Here is a 26,392-nt window from a genome sequence, read left to right on the forward strand (position 1 = left end):
AGTCATTAGGTCTAAAGTAACCACCTAACCAATAAACTTTCGCCAAAAGAGAAATTACTTTTGGGAATATTTGTGACTTATTGCCTTAGCAGTGACACTAGACCATTAAGTGCTTTTTTCGTGGCATATAGCTGAATATAACTGGATCATCGTAAAAATATTACAAATAAGCAATATAATAATGCACAAAGCCAAATTTGGAACAGTGGATTGCATTAAATGTCAGATGGTGAATTATGATAATCTGGAATCGTCATAAGAGAGTTAATAGTGAAAATATTTGGAAAATAGGAAAGCTTATAAAGCAAGCTCCCTTACAACTGTTCAAGTTTAGTGAGGCTAATAACTTTAGGCACTTCTGAGACCTTAAGAAGAATGCTTCTAGTATGTAAAAAAAAAAAAAACAAACCAAAAAAACCCACGGAAAAACCCCTCCCCAAAACCTTAAATAAAAAGGTGTTAATTTCACCAGAGTTCCCTATATTGGTAGAGAGGACTCACATGAAGTAGTCTTTAGATTATTAGAAACATCTTAGTACCACTGGCATTTTTCCTTGAATCCATTTGTACTTTGGTGGAATGAGGTAATCTTTTTAGATTGCTTAGTGAAGAGGGCGGAAAAATTATACTGTAATTAAACTGTAAAATTAAAAATTGAAAAGACTGGTATGGATTTAAAAGCTAAGCAGTAAACCAGGTTATGGAACACTTGTAACATTTTTTTCAGTGATATGACCCTGGGAATCCTGGTATTGCTTTTTTTTAAGATCTTTCATTTGCTTCCTTGCTTGTTCTGTCGTATCCTTTTTTTCTTTTGTCTTCAGGTAATTTTCTGCTTCCTGGGATGTTTGGAATTTCTTATTAAGCAGCCTTTTTTTAATTTTGCTCACAACATTCTAATAACAGTCCTTCTTTAGCTTTTTCTCTCTTATCTCTTTTTAACCTAATATAGCTATAGACATTTCCTTGACTGTAGCATCTCCTGACATCACCTTTGCAATGAATGTGCATTCAGTTATTTTAGATGATATTGTTCAAATACTAGTGGAAAGTTAGAATGCCATTTCAGGTGTGTTGTTCACCTTGTAAAGTGCAAGCTTGCCCAGTTTTGCTGAGCAGCAGTTTGTGTATTGACCATGAGTTGCATTTCATCATACAGAACTTCAGCCTGTAAGTTTGGTGCTGGCACTCGCACTGTATTTTCTCCTTTTTTGTATGTTTGACACATGATTTTAGTAGAAAAATTTTTGGGTTATTCTTTCTTCAGAGAATAAATCCCATATTTGCCACATGGTGGTGCCAGAGGGTAAGTGAACCAAATGTCAGCGAATTGATGCACTGGCTCTCCTGGAAAAAGAACATAAACTATCACAGGTGTGGCTTGAGAAAATAGGCTTTTGTGAAACTTTGATAAATGCCCTGTGGATAGTGAAAGTTAACCTTCTAGGCTATGTATGTTATTTTATGCATCTCCAGGTAGAAGCACAGTGTGAATTTTTCAGGATGAGGTAGTGTACTGCTGCCTACTGTGGAGTTAACATATGGCAGTAAGTAATGAATCTAGTTTGGAGAAGTCTTTCATAGTAAAGGAAAAGTGTTATTAGAAATACATTTTAATGTAATGAGAGGGAGTTCAGTATCAAATGTAGCCAAGACAAAAGGCTGATCTCAAAATTGGCTTTTTGATATTTAGAAGCAAAATCTCTCAGTAGTACTTCTGCAGAAGATTAAAATGAATGCTTCTTTACTGTGAAATAAATCTGCTGTCAATTCTTAAAGGAAAGGTATAGTTTAACAGTGTAAAGACCTAAAACTTAAGAATTTAGACTGAAAATTTTCTTTTATGTGTAACATAAAAGTTATGTTATGCTGTTAATGTTCTGATGTTAATGTTCTGAATGTGGTATTTTGCATGGAGTCACCTGGCATGGTGTATGTATGAACATGTGAGAAGTCCGCTGTACTGGAATCATGGAATGACACCTTCTTGTCCCAGCTCTTGTTCAAGTCTGTTAGCTGCATTATTGAATAGTGTGCAGGCACCTTTCTTCTGCTGTCATCTAAATAAGCATAGCTGTGAAGCGAGTGAGGAGATTACTACTGAAACCACTTGAAAATTCTGAGTGGTTTCTAATGGGAAATAAAAGTCGAAAGTCTTTTCCTTTCTTTTTCATAGGTCTTTCAGGATGGACTGGATATGTAGTCTTGTAATGCTCATCTGAAATCTCTGATACTTAATTTCCTTCTTGTGGTTACAGTTTGGGCACTTAAAAAACTTGTGGTTCATTTTGGAGTTTTGAACTTCTTGGCAAACCATTGCAAAAGTTGGTGGCAATTTGTTGAGAATTTTGTGAAGGAACGTCAGGAAGCTCTTGCTCCACGGCCCATCAGAGGACTTGGAAGTGTCATGCTAAAGCTTGACAGTAAGGTATTTCTACTTACTTCCTTAAGCAACTTGAAAGTTTGTTTTATTCTCTGTTCACCATATGCTGAGATGCTTTGATTTTAAAATAAATGTCTGTCACTAATGGGTATGTCTTTCATGTGAAACTCTGTTTTATGGTGTATTTCAAACGATGTCTCTTCTATCACTATTCATACACTTAAGTATACATTTAAATTTGTTAAATGATTACATGCAAAGCTTGACAGAAGTCACTTCTCAAATGCTGAGTTAGCTTTATAAGCTTCCTTGTCTGAGTAAGGCAGATTTCTCATGGTTTAGTCACAAAGATTTTGAAGTTAAACTTAATGAGCTTTAGTGTGAGGGATAAGAAATTCCTACTTCTGTTGTGAAAACTTAATTTAAAAAGCGAACCATTGTGTTCTGTAAGTAGGGCCCGAGATAGTTTGGACACATTTGTTTATGCTGTGTGGAAGTATAATTGTTGAGCAAAGTAATATGGTCACACAGAAGCGAGTCTTCCCTCTGTAAGAAAAGAAGTATGTGGGGTAAAGTATTTAGGAAGTGCTGTAGAATAAGTCATCTGTGTTACCCTCCATTCTCCCCCACTCAAAACATTCTCACATTTGCATAGCAAATTGCAGAGTTGGAAAATTCTGTAAAATTTATGAAATGTCCTTGATTCAGAATTTAAGTTTTCACATAAACTGGTAGATTATTTTGTTTGTAGTAACTCTGCCGGTGTGTAAGAATGTGCTTTCTGTAAATACTGTTGAAATGTTCTCTGCTTTAGAAAAAACCATTATCTCACAGTTTCTATAACTGAAGAGCTGAACTCTGTAAGTACATTTGTCAGAGCATCTGTACCTTGGCAGATTGGTCTGCAGTTTATAGCTCTGAATTCCTACAGCAGAGGGAAGAGCTTAAGCCTGGATCTAATGGGTAAATGGATGTCAAGAGGTCAACAGAAGCACTGAAAGGGCTCTAGGAAAAAAGTAACAATTTCACAGGGTTCATTAAGGAAGAGTTTGGAAAAGGAAAAGCCATTCAAAATGCAACTATGAACACAATAAAGCAGTTTTCCAAAGGTAGTGAAAAGTATTAACATGTTGGGATAAAAGCTTGCATTATACAAAGCTTTTCATTAAATGGTTTTGTTTTGTAAGTAAGAAGACTCTCTAGACACAATATTGAACGTATTGTATTTCATGAGTTGTCAAGTTTAGTATCCTTGTATTGTATAACTGTATGATATAGTATCCTTCCTAATTCCACTAAGTCTTTTCTCCTTAAAGAAGGTAGGGCTTTAATGTGCAGCAGAACTCCCCGCTCTTCAGCTTAAATTTATTTAAGGTCAGTTTATATTCATGTTGTTCTTGTCTAAGCAAAAGAACAGTGTTGCCACAACTCATTTCTCCATCTCCCTTCTCACTCCCATTTTTAAATTATAGTCATATTTATTCCTTCTGAGTCTTTGCTGTGTGTATTAAAGCAATTTAAAATCTCCTAGCTGTTACAAGAAATACATTTGTTACTCTGCATGATTCTGTTGTCATCATTTGTGCCTATTCTAATTCTGTTTCAGCTGGCTTTTATCATGGGTAGCTGGAATTATGTGTTCTTCCAATCACTTATTGTGCTTATCACACTAATGCTTCTATATCTTTAAGTTCTACTGGCTATGCTTATTCTGTGTATTCTAGAATAATGGATGCATTATATCTCTTGAGAATTTGGGAAGCAATGCCACAGAATATTGGCAGTTGTCTTTTTTGTGGGGACAGGGAAAGAAGAGGAATGAAAATTACATCCTTGCAAGATTTTTTTGAAAGGGTGGATGAACTGTATTTAATTTGGATTATCAAATATTTTGGCTTCAATAGGGGCTGTTGAAGAGGAAATAAAAAATATGCAAACAAAATAGAAATCTGGGGAGTAAATTGTTACAGCTTACCTTTTCTGCATCTGTGTGAGAAACCAAGACTGATGGATTGTTCCCTTTGCGATTAGATATTTAACTTTTTAATATTTTATTTATACTTTGTTTTCATGGGAGGTGAAGCTGCTTAGGGTTTTTGTTTGGTTTGTTTGTTTTTTATTTGTATACTATTTAGTTGGAAACTGAATCTCAGCATCAGAACATATTGAGGCCCTTACCAAAGTACGACAAGCCATTGACAAGGTTTGTTTCGCACAAATATTTAGTGGTACTACCTGGTCTGGCAAACATAGTATGCCCAATTAGGAAATAGTTCCATATTTGAATAAAATGTAGGGAGGATGAGGAAGACAGAGTGGCATGTCTTTTTCTCCCAAACAAAGTTTAGGAGGCTAGTGTAGATAGTCTGGAAAATAACGCATTGTGAATAATGGGAGAGTACTGCACATGCATACAAATCTGAGATTTACTAATTATGTCTGTTTTTTTAATAAAAGCAACAGGAAAAGAACTGCTTCTCTTCTTTCCAACTCCTCATCTACCCCTGGTTGTCTTGGAAATGCAGACAAATTTGAAATGAAGAGAAATTTTGGTCAAGATAAAAGGAAGTAGAGCATTGCTTTTCATTTTCCTTATAAACAGTAGGTCAGTCTGTGCCTGTATGTGCACACCTCCTTTAAATGTGGACTATGAAAATAGGATGTCCTTACTGTATTCTTTAGTCCCTGGTTGTGCATTCGCCGCATGAAGTCAACAGATGCGGCAGTTCAGCTGTGAGAGACTTCCTGGAGGAAAGAGTAGGGGGTTTTCTGTTGTCATCCACTGAGTCATCTTAAAATTTAATAGATACGGTATCATGCATATTCTTCTCAACAATTGAGAATTAATAATTTGGTTTACTGATAATTTTTTATTTTAAAGAAGACTGTCTTCCAATATGATGACTGTAGTTTGATTATAGAGTATGTGAGGGAGTACAGCAGCATAGGCAGTAGCTCAGCTGCATGCACTACACTTTTACTAGTTGGAATGGGCTTTCTGGTGGACTTAAATGAATCATGTAGTTGTTATATGCTTTTTCTAGGTGTGGCTCACTAGAATTTTATATATGGATTGTTCAGGATGTTTGGACTTCGGGTAAAGTCAATGTTTATTTCTTCTGGTACCAAGTTTACTATGTCGGTAAAGCCAACCACAGAAAATGAGCAGAATCTTTATCAGTGCATATATTATTATAGGAAATGCTTTCATAGGCATATGAGATTGTAGATAAATAGTTTTCCAATAAAATACTGGAAGAGTGGCTATGGTCTGAATACTTTTGGATGACTTCAAGATTAGAATTAAGGTGTAGCCTATTTTCAAATGTAGATTGATTACATCTGTAGAACTACTTAAACATCAGTATTGGTAAACTAGTGGGCAGGTAGGACCTCTCAGGTATTCTCTTAAATATTAATAAGAAAATAGTTATTTTTTACTATAGCATATAGTGTTATTTCCTAGTTATTTTACTATAACATATAGTATTACTTCCTAGTTATTGTATATTTCATCCAATTCCAGAAGGCTGAAATTATAGAAAAATACCAAAGACTTCCTTTCACATTCTGCTAAAATCTTAAGCTGATGATAGAGCTCTAGCTTTTGTTGTATTCGTATGGAGTTGCACAGTGGAGAAGTACCATGAGAGCTATGTTTTTTCCAAAATAAACCCCATATATAATAGTGGTATAGATGTATAGATAATATTTAATATGTAGAAGTAAAGTTAAAGGTAAAAGTATGTTGTTGAATCAGTAAACAGCTTTACCTGTTTTCACTGATAAATTATTCCACAGGTGAAGAAGTAAAACAGAAACAAATTCAACAGTGTCAATTTGAGGGTTTTGAAGCTTTGTCATTGCTTTCTATTACTGTGATTCTTTCCATGAATAGTAAAAGCTAGCAAAAGTGGATGCTTTATGGCATATTTTGTTTTCATGTTTCCTGATGTTCATGTTTTTTTGTAAATCTTTTTCTTGCTTCTGTTCTAACTAAATTGACATGAGATTTTTTAAAATTTGAAATATTTTGACCTTTTGTTTTCATTGGGAGATAATATAATTAATGTCAACTGGTGAACACGCTGGATTTACTGAGCATTCAATGGTCTTGTTTTCAGGAAGAAACAAACTTCGCATACTTGATCTTAACCTCTAGCACGGATGAATAACAACGTTAAAGCTTTTTGCTGTTGTGATTATACTGATAATTGATTACTAATGGTTAGAATTAAGAGTATAGTGCTACATAAACTAGGTCCTAAAATGAGTGTACTTGAGCATATGGATGAGTATCAGTAAGGAAAAAGTAATGGTAGTGCAAAAGGAGAAATTAACTGTTCACTGTTGAGAAGTGCAGGGAGAATAATGTGAAATCCGTACGTTTATTTCATCTATAGTTTGCTGTTGTATGTATATCAGAATTAATTATGTATTTGATGTTGTACCACTGAATGTGAATGTTTTAATATAAATGTGGTACCAAAAAAACATATAAAATTTGTTTAACAGTAATTGATGTAATAGGAGTGTTTTGAAATATATAGGAAACTGCCTGAATGGGAGTATTTATACAATAAATAAGTTTTGGTGTTTTGTTAAAAGTACCCTTCTCAAAGTACTTTTACAAGTCCTGCTCTGAAATCTGAAACGGTAGCTCGTTATAATTGAACTGGAATTGCCCAGGTTATTCTGATAGCTCTGTTAAAATCATTAAAGTTGTTCCTATTTGTTATATCCCTACTCGTTTCAAAAGTGCATGTTAATAGTAATACCTAGATTCTTGCATTAGAAGTTACTATCTTTTCTTCCTATTACAGTTTGCCTTTGTGTCTAAAACAATTTCATTTTCATTCTGTGGATGACTTTGCCTGCCTGTCATTGCTTTTTTTCCCTATTACTGCATTTTTCAGTAATTTTCCACTGTGTTGTCTTTTTTTCCCTTTTCTTCCATCTCCCCCTGCCACTGACAAGCTGTGGCACTGGCTTAATAAGAAGGTAAATAAAGAGAAAAATTGTGATTCCAACTAATGGATTCTGTGGTTTTGGAGAGTTTGATCTTTTTCTTTTTTTTTTAATTATTTTTATTTTGCAGCATGAACACTCCTTAACATGCCTTGCTTGTAGATTTCTCTCTCAAATGCCTCTTTTCCAGCTCTTGATATAAGCTACTGAAGGTCATATAAATCTACCTGATCTCTTGTCTTCTGCTTCACTGAATGCACATAGTTAAATGTTTTGTACAGCAGAATATTGCATTAGCGTTTCAAGTAGCAGTTTGATGTAGTGGCACTTTTATTTAAGAACAGTTGATCTCCACCTAGTCCCCACTTGTACACATAATGAAACCAGTTCTCTCCTGCTCTGTAGAGCTGTTCTCCCTCAGAAAAAGCATCAGTGAACTAACATGGGAGTGGCGAGGGTGTGAAGAGCAGTTGTAAAGCTATGAGTGTAAGCTCTTGCAAATAGTGCATTGACTGGTTTCAGTCAGTGCTGTAAATCTTTTACTTTTGAAGTGTCAAACTTGCCTGTGTACACAGGCATAGTACATAGTGTACTAGGAATAAATACATACATACTGATATGGAGTGTACTGGGAGTGAAATGAGACTTTGCATGGCCTTAGAACTGCTGAATCTAACAACAGTCTGAAGGGAAGTGAGGGATAGTAAAAATAAAAATAAAAAAAATTATAAAAAAAATTAAAGTAGTTGGTATAGTTGAAATATTTTTTCTTTTTGTGTGACTTTCAAACATGTGTGACATGTTTTTTAAGAATTGTCATTCCCAGTTCCCATGGCTCATCTTAGCCAGCTAAGTTTAACTGTTGTTCTTTGGGGAACTGTCATTCCAAGAGAAGTTAAAACTGATTTGGTGCTATGTGTGACTGAAATCTAGACAGGTACTCAATGCAGTAATATCTCTCTGGGGACTTGGGCAGTGGCATTGCTTCAGACAAGCATAGATCTGGGAAGAGATGCCTACAGCGTGTGCATGGCTGAAGGACCTCAGAGTTTTATAGGTCAAAATCTAGTATGTGATAAAATAGCCACAAAAAAGGTCTTTGTAAACAATGAAATGGGACTGCACAGCTGGTATCTGCAGTGGGTGGCAGATTAGGAATAATGCTGCATTTAGTGTTTAGGCTATGCAGCTATAATGAATTTAGGAAATTTGATCGTCAGTATTTAATGAGTGAGGTTGTATGTTGGGGGGCTTTCTGTGTTTCTGAATAAGAGGGTACAGTTGCTTGCTTCATGATTTAGTTATAATTGTCCACTAAGAGGGGAATTTTTAAATGTTCTTTTGTCCTTGACTACAGTTTTCCTGGTTTAAAATTACATTTTTATTTCCCAACTTTGAAATGTTTGTCTTATGTTAGTGCCCTGTGGTTAGTAAATATGTGCAACCATAACCCTTCATAATTTTCTTTTTGTTATATATTGGTTTGTTAGCACGATTCAGTGAAAAGCTGAGTTCAGTGAGCCACAGATGAAAGTTTAGTCTCAACTACTTTTTTTCTGGCTCTGAATTTGTCACTTCCTTGTTTGAAAATATTGATAGGTTGCAGTGTAATTGCTTTAAACTCTAAAATGTCTGGATTTTAATTTTAAAGATTTGCATTATTTAGCAAAACCCTGTGGATATAGTTTCTTAACAGATTGGGATTTGTTAGTTCCTAGGAGTTATTTTTGAAAACTATTGGTTTACTTTAAAGTTTCATAGGTAGAAATCCTGAAAGTCCTATAGTGTTGCATGCAGTGTTGACTCTTGTGCATGAACAATATTATGATCAAGATGAAAAAATGTGCAAACAGTGTCAGGATCTTGTGGGTTCATTTTGTCATAGGTGGGTTTTGGTGTTTTGTTTGTTTGGTTTTAAATAATTAAAAAAAAAAGTCGTATACTACCAGAGGCAAAGAAAAGAGGGGATTTGTAATACAGAGCACGGGATGCGGTTACAAGGTTGATTTCTTTTACACCTTTCTCCGTTTTACCTGTCTTTGAAGGGAAGTGCTTCAGAGAACACCTAGATAGATTTCTGATAATCCAGCAGGAAATTAAAAATACATCACCTGGTTATGGTAGAGTTTGAAATAATGGTTCGTTGTGACTGCTGGTGACAAACTTTGTTAATTCCTGTTCATGGTCTGTGTAACCCAAAATATAGAATAGGTTCAGTTGGGCTAGCATGATTTTTTCTTTATAACATTTTCTATGTCAGGACTCTTTAGAAGGAATTGCTAAATTCTGCCATTGTTGTTGGAGGGACGCTGGTATAAATAGACTTGAGACCCCACGTAAACTGTTCCCTACCTTTTCTAGGTTAACTACTCAACAGACTCATTTCAGCATAACCCTTGGACATGTTCTGGTTACAGGCTTCCCCTCGTTCTCATCAGATGATATTAATGAGATGATATCCTCAAATATTAACTGAACAAAAGAGAAATAACAAATCTAAGAAATGCCTTGTAAAAACAATCCTCATAAATAGTGGAACCATTTACAGAAAAAAAAATAAAAATCCTTGTTGGTAATTTTATGTAGATTTAATTGAAAATTAAGTAGATGCCCAGGTCTTCTTCACTGTGTGAGTAATATAGTAAATCAAACATACTAGAAAAACTATTGCTCTGATGTCTATGCAGTGTGAAACATGAAAATATTAATTCATAGATGATGTATGATACTGCATAACATGGAGAACCAGTCTAGATAGTAGGATTTCTGATAAGCATGAACTGTAGTTCTGTTACAGCTTAGTGCAATATAGTTTGTATCATCACCCAAAAGTTGAAAGAGGGAGAACTTGCAAATTATTGGGAAGCTTTCTAATAGAATGCAACTCATCTTAAACATTTTTACAGTGAACTAAATTTAAAAAAAAAAAGTTGATGACCTTTCCCTTCAAAACTGTCACAATAGTTTTAGGATAGTTTTTTGTGGACGGTCTATCACAAATCAGTAACATTTCAGTTTGGTTTTACAAGTGTGACCTTCTGTAGCTTAGCAGCCTGGCTTTCCTTTACCTTTGCATAATTTTGGATGTTGCAGCAGCATCAGCTTTCTGCTGTTGACTAACCTTTAGAAGCTTGAAACTGAATAAAAAACTTCATGATCTCTGGCTAATGACTAGTATTTAGTCAGTACATGTTTGTCTTTGTGTGCATGCCCATGGTTTACAGGAAGGATGTAAAGGGAGGTCTGGTAGGGTTTGGGTGAGAGTGAAGTCTAGACCTGATTCAGTGGTAAGTACAAGCACAAAAGGATTTAACAGAGCAGCCTACCTGCAGTAACATAGTACTTATGCATTCTTTAGCATGAGTGTGCAAAGGTGAGTGTTTACTAAGGAAGCACTGTGGATTAACATAGAGGAAGGAAGGGAGTTTCAAAAGCAAACAAAACAAAAAACCAAACCAAACAAACAAAAAAAGAGAGAGGAGTAAATACAGCCCTAAGTGAATGTTGTGCATCTGCTTTTACTTCTGCAATACTCAGTCCAGTTCAGTCTTCTCCAATGATACGTCTGTACCAGTTATACAACTTGGATCTCCTTAAGACTGTGTTGAGAGATGTTACTGCAGTACCTTAACAAAGCTGGCTTTCATCTGTCTTGCTTGGGCTACCTGTCCAAGTGAATAAAGACAAGGTGGTCTTGCATGACTGAGGCTGCTACCTGTTGTAGTACATCATCAGTGCTGCCATAGTTTTACTAACTAAATTAAAGGTAATTCAGGCTTTACATGTGCTTCAGCTGCACCTTAATGGAAGTCTAGGAATATTTGAACCCACAATACAGAGTGTCAAGAAAAGATACCTTGTTCATCATATGCTATTTCAGAGAGAGTCCTCAGCCTGATCTCAGCTCTGTTGAGATGACCCCTCACAATCATTGAGGCTAGCATTTTTTGGAGGCTCTTTGGAAATATTTCCAATTACATGGGTTCAGTGAATCTGATTAAGCTGCTATATGTAAGACTACTGGATTTCTTTTATCTCTATCTTAGAAAGTAAATAGAAATTATTTTTTGAACTCTGTCTAAAGTAACAAGAGCAACTTTAATTTTTAACAGCTTTGTTTTGAAGCCTATGCTATAAAATTTCCATCCCTGACCATCTAATATTTTTTTTCAGTGGTATTTTTGATTTCTGTCCTTTAAAACAGGGACTTTTATTTCTTGCTTCCCTTGTATAATCTTGCACAACCATAGATGTGTGTGAGGCTTGGAAGGGCACAGCAAATCCTGTTTCAGTCTTGTTTCCAAGGAGGTAATAGCCCCATGTAGAGGTTACTCAAAGTTTTTCAGAGAGCTGCGGTAGCACTGGCAAGACATTTCTGATGGCTGAAATATTTCAGCAATGCTGAAGAGTGTTAAAAATATCCAAGACAAAAGATCTTGCACATTCCTTCATGTTCTCTGATCCTTTCTTAATGTAGTGCAGATTTTGTTACAAAAACTTGCTGGTTCAACACCTTGTTACTTTTAAAATGATTTTGCATTCTTTTAGTTTTTGTCATCATTTTGAATAACGGTTCTCAAATGCTGAATATGATCCTTTTGTTAATTTGTTCAAACAAGGAGCTGGTTGTAAAAACTTGAAGTTTAAAAATAATTGCTTGATGTACATTAACTGCTCAACTACTACAGGATGAACACAAAAAAAATAAAAATTCTTACTTTTTTCAAATAGTAGATCTAACTTCAGTATTAACCAATTCAATCATCACACAGCAGTCTGTAGAGGTTAGTTGTTCCAGGACCAATTTCACATGTAGGGATAGGGTAAACAATGAAGAAAGAATTAATGTAAACCATCAGCATGCATATTAGTAGTTTTTTAAGATCTCTAACTAAAAAGTTACCAACTTAATCGTTGAATAACTTGTACTCAAAAGTACTTTCGCCTACTACACGTTAACTTTGACCTCAGTTCTCTTAAAGCGCAAATTTTACAGTTGTGCTGCTGCTGCTTTTTCCTGTAATAATGCCAGATGGAATAGCGTTGGTATGTGAACAATAGAAGCTAGAAAAATGTATTTGATCAGACTTGCATGGGCTTTCACACCTTTTAAGTAAACAGTCAGTTTGTGTATGAGATGAAGCTCAGCTTCCACTGTTGTAGAGCACGCTGCAAAGTTGCGTGACTGAGCAGTTTTATTGTTTTGAATAACACTGTCAGAATGTCTCTGATCTTAAGTGGTATCACTATTTGTTTGTGGGCATGTATAAAATGGGCCTTTTCAGAACAAGATACACACCTGTTTCCTGTATCAGTAGGTTTAGCTAACGCATGCTTAATGCTGAGGATCCTTTTGAGATTGGAAGTGGATAGAAATAGTGGGTGCTGAATAACTGGCCTGATATTCAATAATGTAGAAACCCCACTGTCCTGTTTCAGTTCACAAGGTGATGAGCAGCTCCAAAAATTTTATTACTTGCAAAAATACCTCATTTGTCATTTAAATGGCTCTTAGCTATCCAAATCTGGAAGTTATGATTGTACTTTACAGTATGCCTTGATAACTTTGAAGTCCTGTGCAGACAGTATCTGTAAGTTTCCAAGTTGCTGAAGAACAAGAAACAAAAATAAATTTCTGGGTTCTAGCTGACATGAGTGCTAGCTCCCTTAGGTCTAGTAAGTAACTGTTGAATTATTGCTTGCTTTGCAGAGAGCTTGCTGTGTCATGTGGTAACGTGTAAATGTTTTTTTGCAAAATCACATGCCATACCATGACCTTAATCATGCTAACATCGCTTGTTAATTGTTCATCTCTAAGCTTGGGCATAAATGCTGTTTGATTAGAGCCTGATTTTTTACTGTGATTGTAAATAAAAATAACAATATTGTTGTATAGTCACATAGCATTGCTTTCATTAAGTATTGATTTATATACCATAATTTGTTTATTTTTTTTCTACACAGATGATCGTGTGGTTGGAGAAAATGCTAGATAAAATAATCAGCATTTTCATAATATTTTTACTAGTCATAGGAACCCTCCTGCTAGCCCTGCTCCTCACTGCAAAGGTACAGTGTGCTAACAAATGTAATCACAGAACTTATTTTCAATGCTAATGGAGGTTGCTGATATTTATATTAAATTGGATAGTTCAAAGAATTTATCTAAATATTTAGTAACTAATTGCTCTGTAGTTGAACTTGTCACCATTCCAAAACTATAAAACATACAGAAATACAGCAAAATCTTATTATTTATATTTCTTTAGATTTCTGTGTTTATTTACCTATATGACAAGCCTAATATATAGACATTTGGAAATACAAAATTTATTCTGGGAAAAGAATTACTAGCTTATATATTACAGGAACGGATTTGTTTTGCATCCTGTTACACTCTCCTTGTCAACAGCAGAGCCACTTAGAATTTGTTCTTTTTAATTACCTTGCATCAGAAACATATTTGCCAAATGCTTAAGGTGTATTTGTCGATCTTTTTATGTGATTGCTTGTAATAACCTCATGGTATCCTGTTTTGACCTAAGTGTGCTGAGATTCATGATCAGATGTTCTTTGAGACTGATTTTTTGTTTGTGGTTGGGTTTTTTTTTTTTGCTTACCAGAAGAGGTCACTCATGTACTTTTTTTTTCCTTAATTTTTCCTTAACAGAGCTGTGTTTATACTTGAAACAGTCAATGGAGGTTGAATGTTTGACTTGAATACAGTTACGGAACAAAAATCAATGGGTTCTGATGTCAATATCTTTTTTCCAAAATGTAGACTTGTATAATGTTGAGTTCTTAAAATGGAAAGCTTTAAAAGTTGTGCAGACATTCCTGCCTAAAGCTTCCTTATATTCATAAAAGGACCATTAAGATATTTATAAAAGGTGTCTTTTATCGTTCTTATTGAAGAATTAATTTAGTGAGGCACTTCATAGCATGGCTGGTTATGTTAGAGCTAAGCATTCATTAATTTTTACACTTCTTTGATTCATGCCTTAAAAAGGCTTATCTAAAACTATGCTGTGTATTTTAGTACTTCCCTTGACAGCACTGCTGTATTGTTAAATTTTCTTCTACTGGTGTGATAAGGTTTAAATTTCCATTTGCTATTACTAGTGACAAAAATTGTCAGAACATAATGATTATTGTATTGTCTGAATTTTTTTGGGTTAATGGCACATCATTCTCCTTAGTGGGTTGTTTGCATTGGAAGAATTATCCTTTAAATGTACAAACTGGTCACTGCCCCTTCACCTGCCATCCTCTTCCCCACCCCCCCCAAAAAGGGAAAAAAACGAAGTCTTTCTGAATGTGGGAAAAGTTCTAGTTTGCATTACATAACATTTCTCCTCTCTATATTTAATTTAGGTACATCAAGAGAGTGTACACATGATTCAAGTCACAAGCAGCTTGATCAATGAGACAGTAGCCAGTCACCCAGAATGGGCAAAGTAAGAATGCTGAAGTTAAGCGAATAGTATAGGGTGGATGAACAAACTTCCAGGTGCTCTTATGCATAGTTTTTAATTTAAAAAATTCCCTAGGGGAACAGAAATGGGGGTGACTCTTGCAGGCAGATGTAAAAGCTGAACTCTCAGGCAGCAGGAATGTTTATACATTACTCTGGAGGACTGTCAGTGTGGTATCTCATTTGAGGGTTTTGGTGGAGAAGGACAGCTATGTGAACTTCTCTAACTACAGTTGCAGAGAGGAAACTTTTGTGGTGCAGAGGCTAAAGAGGTCAATATTTTTTCCCTTTCACCTGTGGAAGAAAAGTACTGGCAAAGAATGCTCTCTGGAAGGCTGCAAGATGAGAGCTGAATTATTTTTTAATGTGGAGAGCTTGCTGCAGAATGCCTTTGAGGGAATAGGAGTTGAAGACAATGTTTTTGGAGTGAATTGAAAGAGAGTTCAAGGGTGGAAAGAACAGTGGATGGGGAGAGTTTGGTATGAATCAGTTGGGATGTTCCTATTAAGAGTAGATGTGTGTAGTGTATGCAGTGGGAAGTACGCAGTAAGGTCTAGTGTATGTAATGATTACAGTAAACGCCAAGGCAAATACTAAGGGAGGGAAAAGATTTTGAGAGAAATGCATCTAGAGAAAAACAAGAGCACACTGGTGAGCAAAGAAGTGATTGCATGAACACCAGAGGGGGAATAGGTGAGATTGAAGGGTGGGATTTTAAGGGGGGCATGTTCCAGATGGTTTTCATTCTGCTGCAGCTAAACAGACATTGGTTAAAGGTGAGATACCAGGAGAAAAAATTGTCTCCCAAACAAGAATGGTTGACTTTTTTCAAGGGCACATTTTAAACAAAAATGATGGTGGTTTAACAGTATGTAAAGAAAGTGCATGCTGTAGTATAAGAACAAAATGATTTTTCAAAAACAAACCTAAAAGGATATAGTTAATAACCACTGTAGTAATATGTGTTTTAGCACTACTTAAGTAATCACAATCAAGAGAATGGAAAGCACTTAAAATGTGTTTTATTCCTTCCTGGCATTTCTTTGTTTGGCCTTTCTGTTTTGCCATAAGATGGAAGTAAATGGGACTAATGAAAAAGGAAATTTGACTGTCAAAAGCTTATTCACATAATGAAAATACTGGAGTATTAGTTGAGTAATTAGCAGAATTTTAGCTTAAATTTTTACTTCTGGTGTTTGCATCTAAATTTGAAGCACCCAAACCACTGTATTTTAATTCATTAAGAGTAACTATACCTCTTGCCAAATCCATCAAGCTTCACCAGCTTTCAGAGCTTGATTCTCACATTACATTTAGAGCTGAGTGACTGAAATGTCTTGAAATTCCAATGCAGAACATTTCCGAAGGATTATACAGACAGAAGAGCTTCCATGTTGATCTTCAGTCAGGTGAACAAATGTCCTGAATTGTTTTGTTTTGGAAGGGCTCCAAAAAGCGTCATTGAATCAAGATATAAAAAGAAAGTCAAAGCAGATATTGTGTGCCCTGTATTCACAAGTGTTGGAATGCTGGCAACTCAGTAGGGTCCATTGCTTAGTCATTCAAAGTGATGTGAATCCCTGAAGAAATTCACAAGTGGGTAGTTTGGTGAGGACTCCGAAATAACTGGTGCCAAACCTGTTTTCAACGGGTTGCTTTTTCAGGGAAACTATGTTAACAATTTATGTTCAGCTTGTAATTCAGAAGGTAGTCTTTACAGCTAGATGAGACTGCTTCATATAGTATTTTCAGACAACTAGAACACCAGGAAAATTGCTAAGAATGTAGTGTGAATAGCACACATACAGATTGAAGAGCAGATCTCTCTTGAAAAAGTTGAGATACCAATTTAGTTAAGGTTTCAGGAACCTTGGAGAATTTCAAATGCAAGAACTTGCCCTAGATTTAGTTGTGCTTTGCTTATGAGAAAATCTGTTTCTTGGTATGTAGAAGGAAATATTCTAGTTGCCATAAGTTTATATGTATTTAACCATGATATGTTGTTGTTTCAAAATATTGTTTTGCAATGTGTTTTAGATGTAATGAAGTCAGTACAATACATAGCAGTTAACTTTGTTTTTCTTCTTTAAAAAACCCCAGCTGGCTCCCAGAAGCCCAGGTAATTCAGAAGGCCCTCAATTCTGCAGCGAATAATGTGTACCAATATGGCCGAGAATGGATTACACATAAGGTAAGAGTGAGCTCTTAAAACACCTTTTAATTTTTTTTTTTTTATTTCTTGTATTTCATAAAAGTGGAAAGAAATAAAAGTGTATGTGTCAGTAGTTCTTTTCTGTGGTTAACCATCTGGTTGACAAATCTTTCTGCTCTCTGGTTTTTGTCTTGAAGGAAGAGTGGGAGTGATTTCAGTAGTCTTTTCCACTCAGAGGATTATTTTTTTTTTAAGAGCTGAAGAATCTGTCATCATTTTAATGATTTCTAGTGAAAATTCATCAAATAAAACTGAGTAATATTTTTTTACCTGGCTTTAGCCTGTCCTATTTTAGGCGATGTAGGCTTTTGTTATTGCCACCACTACTCCTCCCCCTCCCCGTGTGTTCTAATTTCTGTGTGGGCTGGGTGTGGTGGATTGGATGGTTTTTTTCAATCATAATTTACTTAGTTAAGATAACTTTCTTCAGGAGAATTTGTCAAGATTATATGTATGTTTTGATATCGAGCACACATCTCAAATTGTTTGAAATGTTTACCCCAAAGATGTGAACAAGAATTTTGGATTAAGTATTTTAGAGACAGCATTGGTTTTTCAGTGCAGAAAGAAGTCCTCAGCTTGATGTAGCAGAATGTTTTTTTAACAGACAAAGTCTTCATATTGTCAACCATGTTGTCTGAAGTATTTCATAATGATACTCATATTTTCTAATAATTTGGGTTTGATCCATGCCTTCACCAACACTTTTATGTGATTGATTCATAGAGCTTGGAGTTCATCGGTAGATGCCTGCTTTATTCTGTCCTGTATAATAAAAGGTTTTTGTATGTTTTAGCTCCATAAGATTTTAGGAGAAAAAGTGAATAACACCGCTGTGATTGAAAAACAAGTGCTAGAGCTCTGGGACAGACTTTATCACTCTTGGTTTGTGAAGGTGGGTAACTTATTTAAGTGGTATTCATTGGTAACTGTGCATCACGAAGTGTAACTGTGTGCATCTAGAAAGAATTGGTAATAAGTGGAAAATGTAATGCTCTTAGATAAATCAGTGCAGGAACCTCGCTTGGAATGTTCCTTTGCTATGTATGGCAAAAAAGGTACTGTCGTTTTGAATGCAGGCTGGTAAGACTAAAGGTTTGGAAAATTTTAACAGAAGTAGTGGGATGCTTACTATAAAAATCAGAGTTAAGAACCTGAGAAGTCTCTTGCTATTAAAGATTAGGATCTTGGATCTGTTGGTATCAGTGGGTTTGCTTAAACTTACTTACATAGAATTTTGACATCTTCTCTGAAACACTTATTACGGTCCCAGACTGAGACAAATAGTCTTATTCTAGATAGTAATCAGGTGTGATTCATTGGACAATAGGCAACTTTATAATTAGAGTGGAGCCATTTAAGGAATTAGCTGTTGTGGTTATGGCCATGTCCTATTGTCTTGTTGCGTTGCAGTTACAAAGGTGTGTAGTCAGAAGAAATATTCATGCATCCAATTTAGCTTTTACGTTTTGTGTGACTGAACATTGCCTGTGGAGAAGCAGATACTAACAGTGAGAAAAACTACTTGTTTTGACTTCTGCTTGCATTTTTCTTTATGGGTTGTATGTTGCAAACAGTAAATTATGTAGGTAGTACCCGAAATCAATACCACTTTCTTGTGTGCTTTCATTAAGAGCAAGATAGATACCATTGTATCTATCTTGCAGTAAAGTTAATTTGTAACAGAGGTGAACGAGTACAATATACAGAAATGTAATTATGTGGCATAATTAACTACACTTTTCTGACAGATATTAGTTTTTTCAGTGTACAGAGTACTTCCAGGCATTTTTGGGGATGACGGTTAAAGCAGCACTAGGTATTTAGATGCATGTTGGAACTGTTCCTCATTAGGAAAGAATCAGTCTAAAACATTACCCTTTGACTTTATCATATCTGCAAGTTATTTGAATGTCTGTTGTCGTCACGTCTTTGTCTCTCTTTTTCAGAATGTGACGCATTCTGGAAGGCACAAAGGACACAAGTGGCACATAAACCGTCAAAACAGCTGGCTTGGAGATATTCTGGACTGGCAAGATGTTGCATCATTTGTTCATGATAACATTGAAACATTTCTCTCAGTATGTATTCTTTGCACTTATTATGAAATTGGTCTAACTTTAGCTGATGGCAGTTTCTCCTTGGAGTACCACTAAGGTTATGGAATCAAGAACGTGGAAAATTAGGGAAACACTGTTAGTGTTACTTACAATAACCTAAGAAATTATTGTAAACCTGTTTTAGATATAACCATAAAATAAACAGAACTGTTTATGATGAAGAAACTCTCGTGATTTTAGCATCTTCATTGATACCAGCTTCCCAGACATCTTCCAGAGACAGATTGTTACTGTAGCATTACCTGTGTCACCTCCAAGCTAGTTTTCAATACTTTATATTATGTAGTCTTTTTTAAAAAGAATCCGAGTGGTCTAGGTTATAATTGAAGAAACTATTGACTAAGAGCTTGTGAAAATAAAATAAAGCAAAGAAAGTATATTATTTTTGGTCTTACTTTTTTTGCTTCAAATTATTCATGGGGTTGAAAGCATCTTATTTCTCTCTTCTTTTATGAAAGTTCTGTAGAGAATGAAATTAATATTTTACACAGTGTGAATTCCTAAATTAATGCACTGGACCTTTCACCTTATAAGGAGAAAAAGAAAAAGTATTGAAAGCAATCCAAACTGAAGTGTTTCACTAAAAAATTATGTTGAGTCCAAAATGCTTGATATACAGAGTCAATCCCCAATCTCTTTGACTTAAGCTGTTATCATAAACTAGAAATATCTTTAATTTTGGAGGACTATTATTTATACCTAAGTGGCAACACAACAGTTCTGCGGATACAATTAAAGTGAGTATTTGCCTTGAGACAGTTGTTGATTTAGACTGGGGGGGATGTGTGCTTTTTCTATCCTCTCTCAACTGCTGCTTAATTTGCTACAGTTTCTATCATAGAAGCTATGAGACAAGAAAAAATGGAGAGGAATTTTTTATTGCAGTAAACCTTTTTTCAGTTAGTAGTGAAATTTGCTTAATACTTTTTCAAAGTTGCCCATGCATGCTTGAGGCAGAGTTATGAAAATGCACAGCACATCATGATTTAAAATCAATATGGAATTTCCTTCTAGGCAAACCAGAAAGAGAGACAGGAGAAACTACATAAGTGCTACCTGTGTCATTTGCAGGATTGCTGTGCAGTGCCCAAAATCCATGATGAAAAGTGTGCTTCAGTAATCTAAATGGCCCGAGAAATGTGTGAAGAGGAGTAAAGAGAATAAATATTTAAGAATGAAACACATCATTAATAAAATATTCATCTAGCTGACATACTTGGTTTACTTCTAAAATCTGGTTTCAAAGTTCACCAAAAAAAAAGTGTCAGCAATTGACTTGCTTTCCTGTTTATTTCCATGAACTCATTACTCATCAGCTGTGGGGAAACACCTGTCTTTTTTCTCCATATGCTCCTGTCCTTAAGGACAGACTGTAAACAAGTCAGCACAGTATATACCTCTAAATCCTGATTTCACATCCTTACTGGGCAGCATTTTCTTTCCTGGCTTGCTCATCTGCAGTGCATTGCATAAATATTTCAAGTTAAAATCAGTGAAAATCTGATTTCTGTGGTTGTTCAGGTCTTTAAAACTTAGAGATGATGAAAATAAGAATAGTTTTGATTTAAGTCAAGTGTTTCTAAACAAATTTCTTACCTACCCTAGGATACAATGGAACCTTACTGCATTCAGGATTTATATTTTCTATCGGAGCATGAAAATCTTTCTCTTGGTATTTTGAAAAGGAACAATGGGTTATTAGAATGACATACTGAATTAGGAAGGGCCAATACTTTAAATTATGTGAGTACTTTTGAGGGGGGTTGTTTTGAGGGATTTGTTTTTTCTTGAGGGTAGATTTTTTATGTTTGGTTTGTGTTTTTTGTTCGTTTGCTTACTTTTTTTCATGTTTTGTGGGACTTGGTGTGGGATTTAGACCAGGTTGGATGGGGCATTGAGCAGCCTGGTCTGATAGAAGGTGTCCCTGCCCATGGCAGTGAGAGTGGAACTAGATGATCTTTAAGGTCCCTTCCAACTCAAACTGTTCTATTTTTTTTTTTTTTCCTTGAGTGTGTTGTTTATGAGGGAAGTGTGGTGAAGACTAGTGTTTAAACAGGTTAACTGTAATTCAAACTGTAGGATGTTTCTGCATTTAGACACTTCAAATCAATGCTAACCTGCATTCTTAAAAATATAGAAAGACACAGTACATTCCCAAAACTGCTTTGACAGTTTTTTAACATACAGATAATTTAAAGACAATGAGATAGCTGTAAAGAAGTGGATATGCAGCTATCGTGAGACTTCCTCCATCTTTGGAAAAGAATAAACGAGTATGATTACACTTCTTCCATGTAATAAAAACTTATTCATAGATTGAGTTTACCAAAAAGTAACTGTCTTGCTAGCCCCTTGGCTTACTGAAATATTTCAGAATAGTACAGATGACAGCATTCTCTGAAAATATAGCTGTTTGACAGTGTCAGGTTACAACCACAAGCAAATAAGCTCTTTTCCATTGGTAGAAATCATGGAAGTGTTCTTCCTCTTTAACAAGAGAAGGAGCATTTGCTGTAAGAAAAACGTTAAAGGAAGACAGATGCAAGTGTTTCATTTTTCTTGTGGCAGAAACTTTCATTTTAGAGTTAAAAGCATGTAATTAAAGTGAAGTAGCTGTGCTGGGTAATTACTTATGTTCATTTAATTTGTGACAACATGCATGGATTCAGAATTTAAACTATGAATATCAGGTAAAGCTTGAAAGACTTATGTACCCCCCCTTAAAATGCACTGTTCATTATAGCAGTTATGCTTAGTGCTAGTTGGATGTAGACAGACCTTAATTATTTTAAAATAATTTACTATATAAACATATAAATTGCCTGAATTCTTCATTTAATCTGAAGATAAACTTTTCCAAGTCGTCAGTTTGCTTTTTTCCCTAAAAGCTTTGGTGTAAGCAGCACTGCTACCTTTTTCCAGTATTCTAAGCAATAGTGTTAAAAAACAGTATATTCAGTGATGTATTACTGAAGTGGGGTTTATTTCATCTTATTCTTTGGAGAGGGGGCAAAAGTGGATCCTCACTTATTCCTTGTATTTTGCACTCCATGCTCTACTCTGAGGTAGTTTATCACATGAATGAAATATACAGTATATAGCTGGACTATTAAGATTTAATTTCTGAAAAATAAAAAAACATCATTCTTTCCCCACTCACCTGCTTTTCCATTTATACTCTTTTCCTCCATTTCTTGAATGCTTGTAGCATTGAAAAAGTAAATCGCTGCTGGCTAAATCTGTGAATGATGACTTAGAGCTCCCTTGATGGTATATGAGACATTGCTAATGTCTCCTTGAATTGATCCTTTGGCTTCTTGCACAGGAATATTCATCATTCCACCAGCAGGTGGTATCTCACTCAGAGATTTCTCAGACAGGAAGACAGAAGACCTTCCATTACGATGTACACGGTGGACTTCAGCTTAGTTAGGTTTCTCTTTCTGTGCCTTTAGCGTGACTGATCTGTGTCTTTTAAGTCAAGTCAGTTTCTCAAATATTTCACCGAGTTACCACATATCCTAGTATTTTCTCTGGCCCTGATAATTTCTGCAATATTGTCCTAAGTTTATAGCTAATTGAGTCCATTTTTCAATAATATATCAAATAACATGTTTGTTGCTTTTTGGGTTTTTTTTCTAGTAAGGTAAGTGTTTAGAGATTTAGTCTTTCTTCCTCGTAATGGAGTGTTGCTTCTTTTCAGGGTAGGTAAAATTCAGCCTGGTGTCTGTTTTTAGAGAAGGAGTTAATTTCTTTACCATCGGAAAGTCAGAGAAATTATGCTGAAGGGTAGTCTTTTTTCTGTTGGTGTTTTGTCTGTTTGACATAAAGGTCAAGCAAAGATACCCACTTTCGTAGCTCTTTAAACACTGACCCCTTAAGGCTACTTACAAAGCAGTGTTTTCAGGAAAAAGTTGAGGAAAGAGATGTGTTTTTCAGTTATTTAGTAATGGCAATATTAAAGTGTCATTGTTGCATAAATATTCACACTTAGTTGTGTTTTGGAGAACTTGTCTCAGCTGACAAGGTGTTAAAAATTGTTTATGCATAGTAAGTGGTCTCATCAACTCAGCTGAAGTATGCTCTGGGAATCAAACAGCATAATAAACTCCTAGGTGCAGGTACATGTATTATGATTTTGTGAGTTTTATTGAAGTATTTGAGCATGTTCTGATACTGCATTCTGTAATGATTAATGTCTGCTATGTCTGTCTTCTCATCCCAGCTATGAGAAGCATGTATCTTGAAATTTTAATGATACATATACTTAAAGAGGAATTACTCTGTAGTTGGAGACAAGTCCTAAAAGATACACTTGCTTTCATAAGACATACCAAAGCTGTATGAAAGGCACTATCTGCACTTACTCTAAAGCACGTGCTGGTGATAACTAATTCAACAGTTCTTATCAATGACTCCACCAAACAAGGATTCCCCATGGTGATTGAACCATCTGATAACTGCATTCAAACTGCCTGCTGTTGTATACTCTTAGTTATCAGCTCCTCATGCTACAGCTTCTAAAATGTTAAACAAATGCAACCTACACTGGAGGGACATCCTATTTTGAAGGAAACATTCCCAGTCCCCACCATTCTAGCAGATGGAACAAGCCCCTCTCCTTGTGAACCCTCACCAGTATCACCTTGACTTATGTCTTCCAAGTATTAACAATTGCTGTGATTAGTATTAGGAAGACTGTTAAATCAGGCTAGTTTTTCTCTTTAAAACAAAACTTCACTAGACCAATTTTCATTAACAACACACTTCATGCTAATGGTTTGTTTTACAGTCTCATAAGTGTTATTGTTATGTATTCAAAGTGGTCAGTCCTTAATGGTCATGCCCTACATGATCTGTGGGTATAGAATACCATCGTGAAGATGCTGTGTAGTTGGCACCAATAACCACTGTCCTTAATGATCTGAGTCACAGAAGTCAAAATGGCTCAAAGAGCTCTTAGATACAGAAAGCTGGAACTGTAGTGGACATAATCTTCCCTCAAATTAAGAAACTTGTCCTTTCTTAAGGTACTTTTGTTTTGGACAACTCCCAGCCCTTGACTTCTGCCCTAGACTATATACTGTGATACTTGGGAGAAGCATTACTCTTCCAGGTCAGAGCAAGTGCTGTGTCCTGTTGCTTGCCTATCTGGTTTTTTTCCTCTTTCTTAGTTGCTACCTCGTTTTCTTAAAGCAAAAGCAGTCTTCTGAGCTCTTAAGGTTGTGCATCTTCAATGCCTTCTTCCTCAACTAGCTGTGTTTGAGGGGCCTTTGTTTTCTACCTGTGTCTGTATTTTCAAGGCCTTTGCTGCTGTTCTGTCGTTAAACTCCACATCATAACAGAAGACCTATGGCACCAAGCTCCTGTTCGCACACCAAGTTCTAGTAACAGACTTAATCATCTCTGACTGGAGCCTTGCACAGTTAGTATACAACTCAAGGCCTGCTATTAGCAATAACAGTACTATTTTTACTGAATACTGAATACCAACTGCTTTAGCTGCAAACCATTCCCTCAAAAATCATTGTCCTCTGTGTTTACAGTCCTCATAGTATAATGTACGTTTAGTAACATTACCTGGAGGCTGCATGAACTTATACCACTGCTGCACCCCCAGAATGAATTCTTAAAAAAAATTCTTAGAAGAAGGAAAGGGACAGGCACCAGTGGAAGAACATTTTTCAGCAGAGCATCTTCTTCACTTCTAACCTCACTTGAATTCTCAAGAGAGAGTAATAAAATCTTCACAAATGATGAGTTTTAACATTCATAATTCCCATTAAATAGTAATAAGCATGAACTAAATAGATTTTTCTGTGTTGTAATTCCCTGTCATTTCCCCCAGCACTTACTCCCTGTCAAGTTCATGCTTAATAAATTATTTTTGATATGTTTCACTCAGTTCTAAAGGAGAGGTGATCACAACACACACTCCTTTGTCTGCTCTACAAATGCTAGCTACTTAGGTTTTTTAATTTGGTTTTATTTTTATTTGATTTGGGTTTTTTGATTTTAATTCAGTCTAATTGCTATTCCTTAAATGAGGAATAACCGTTGGTAGTTTTTAAGTCTTCACTTGCAGCTTTGAACCTGGAGAAGGGCTTTTGTATCAGAGCTTTTACAGTTTTTCCAGTTATATTAGTTAGTCTGAAAGAAGCTATGGCTTTTTGTTTGTGACCTTGCTTCTTTTATATGCTTGAGTTACTTTGGTTAATACATTCTTACTTCTGGATTAAATATTTGTTATGAAACTACTCTGCATTGCATTTAGGATGCCTCCATGTGCCTCCTTTTTTGCCTCAAAACTAGTCTTTACTATCTGTAACAAATAAGCAATCAGTTTCCCAAACCAGTACAAAATTTAGTAGATTGTCTAATAGTGTTTAATTTTTTCCATAATTACTTGACTAACTGTTGCATCCCTACTCAAAATCACAACTTGTGCATTCAGCTGCAGTTATTATAAAAATAATGCGTTTCATTGTCATGAAAATTTTTAAAAACAAATTTATTGAAGTAGTAATTTTATTGTTTGATTTGAAGCTTCAGATTTATTTCTATCTTGTGATGTTACTCCTTGTTCTTTATGTTTTAGCATTTCCACTTTTGAAAAGATAAATTTTTTTCTCACAAGAAAAGATCTGCTTGACAGCAATGTTAATGACCATAAACAGATGTCACTACATCTGGATTTTTTGCAATTTTGCATAATAAAATAATTTTGAATATTGGGAGAAAAATTCTAAGACCTTGCAACCAGCTGCATAGAAACTTGTCTTTGGGAAAGTAGACATTTTCACTTAATACTACCTGCTGTAATGTAGGAGTGAGGGAAGATGATTTTTTAAAAAAATTTCATCTTTTTATGACTTGATGGAGATGAATCACTCTGTAAGCAATTCGCTGTCCTTGCTGATACCATCCAATGCCTGACTTTACTTTCGCTTCTTCCTCCTTTTCCAGATTCTGGAGTCTCTCTGGATAGTGATGAGTCGCAATGTGAGCCTCTTGTTTACTACAGTTACAGCATTAGTGACAATCCTCTTCCACAGTGGGACAGCTCTTCTCAATTTTGTGCTTTCTGTGGTAAGTACTATGTCATTGGTTTTACATGGTCTGCTTTACTGAAGGAACCTAATTACACATGTTGTGACAGTGAAAAATCAAACTTAAAGTATTGAAAACATCTACATTTAGCTAATACCAAAATTCTTTAAGATTTTACAAATTCT

The 26,392-nt window shown here is 35.4% G+C and overlaps 1 protein-coding gene across 3 annotated transcripts in view; it reads left to right on the top strand.

Annotated features, from left to right (window-relative positions):
• The window catches only part of TMEM245 (transmembrane protein 245), a 78,327-nt gene that overhangs the window by 19,591 nt on the left and 32,344 nt on the right, over window positions 1-26,392 (top strand). For 2 of the 3 annotated variants that reach the window (XM_027643856.1, XM_027643853.1), the window contains 8 exons: window positions 2,259-2,428; window positions 7,361-7,384; window positions 13,316-13,420; window positions 14,726-14,808; window positions 16,926-17,016; window positions 17,834-17,932; window positions 18,987-19,118; window positions 26,124-26,246. In XM_027643856.1, coding sequence (XP_027499657.1) covers window positions 2,259-2,428; window positions 7,361-7,384; window positions 13,316-13,420; window positions 14,726-14,808; window positions 16,926-17,016; window positions 17,834-17,932; window positions 18,987-19,118; window positions 26,124-26,246 — 827 coding nt within the window. The remainder of the gene's footprint in view (window positions 1-2,258; window positions 2,429-7,360; window positions 7,385-13,315; window positions 13,421-14,725; window positions 14,809-16,925; window positions 17,017-17,833; window positions 17,933-18,986; window positions 19,119-26,123; window positions 26,247-26,392) is intronic. The other variant, XM_027643854.1, reaches the window with a different exon arrangement.

The sequence above is a fragment of the Corapipo altera genome, unplaced genomic scaffold (assembly GCF_003945725.1).
Source record: "Corapipo altera isolate COAL_440 unplaced genomic scaffold, ASM394572v1 24b, whole genome shotgun sequence".
NCBI lineage: Eukaryota > Metazoa > Chordata > Aves > Passeriformes > Pipridae > Corapipo > Corapipo altera.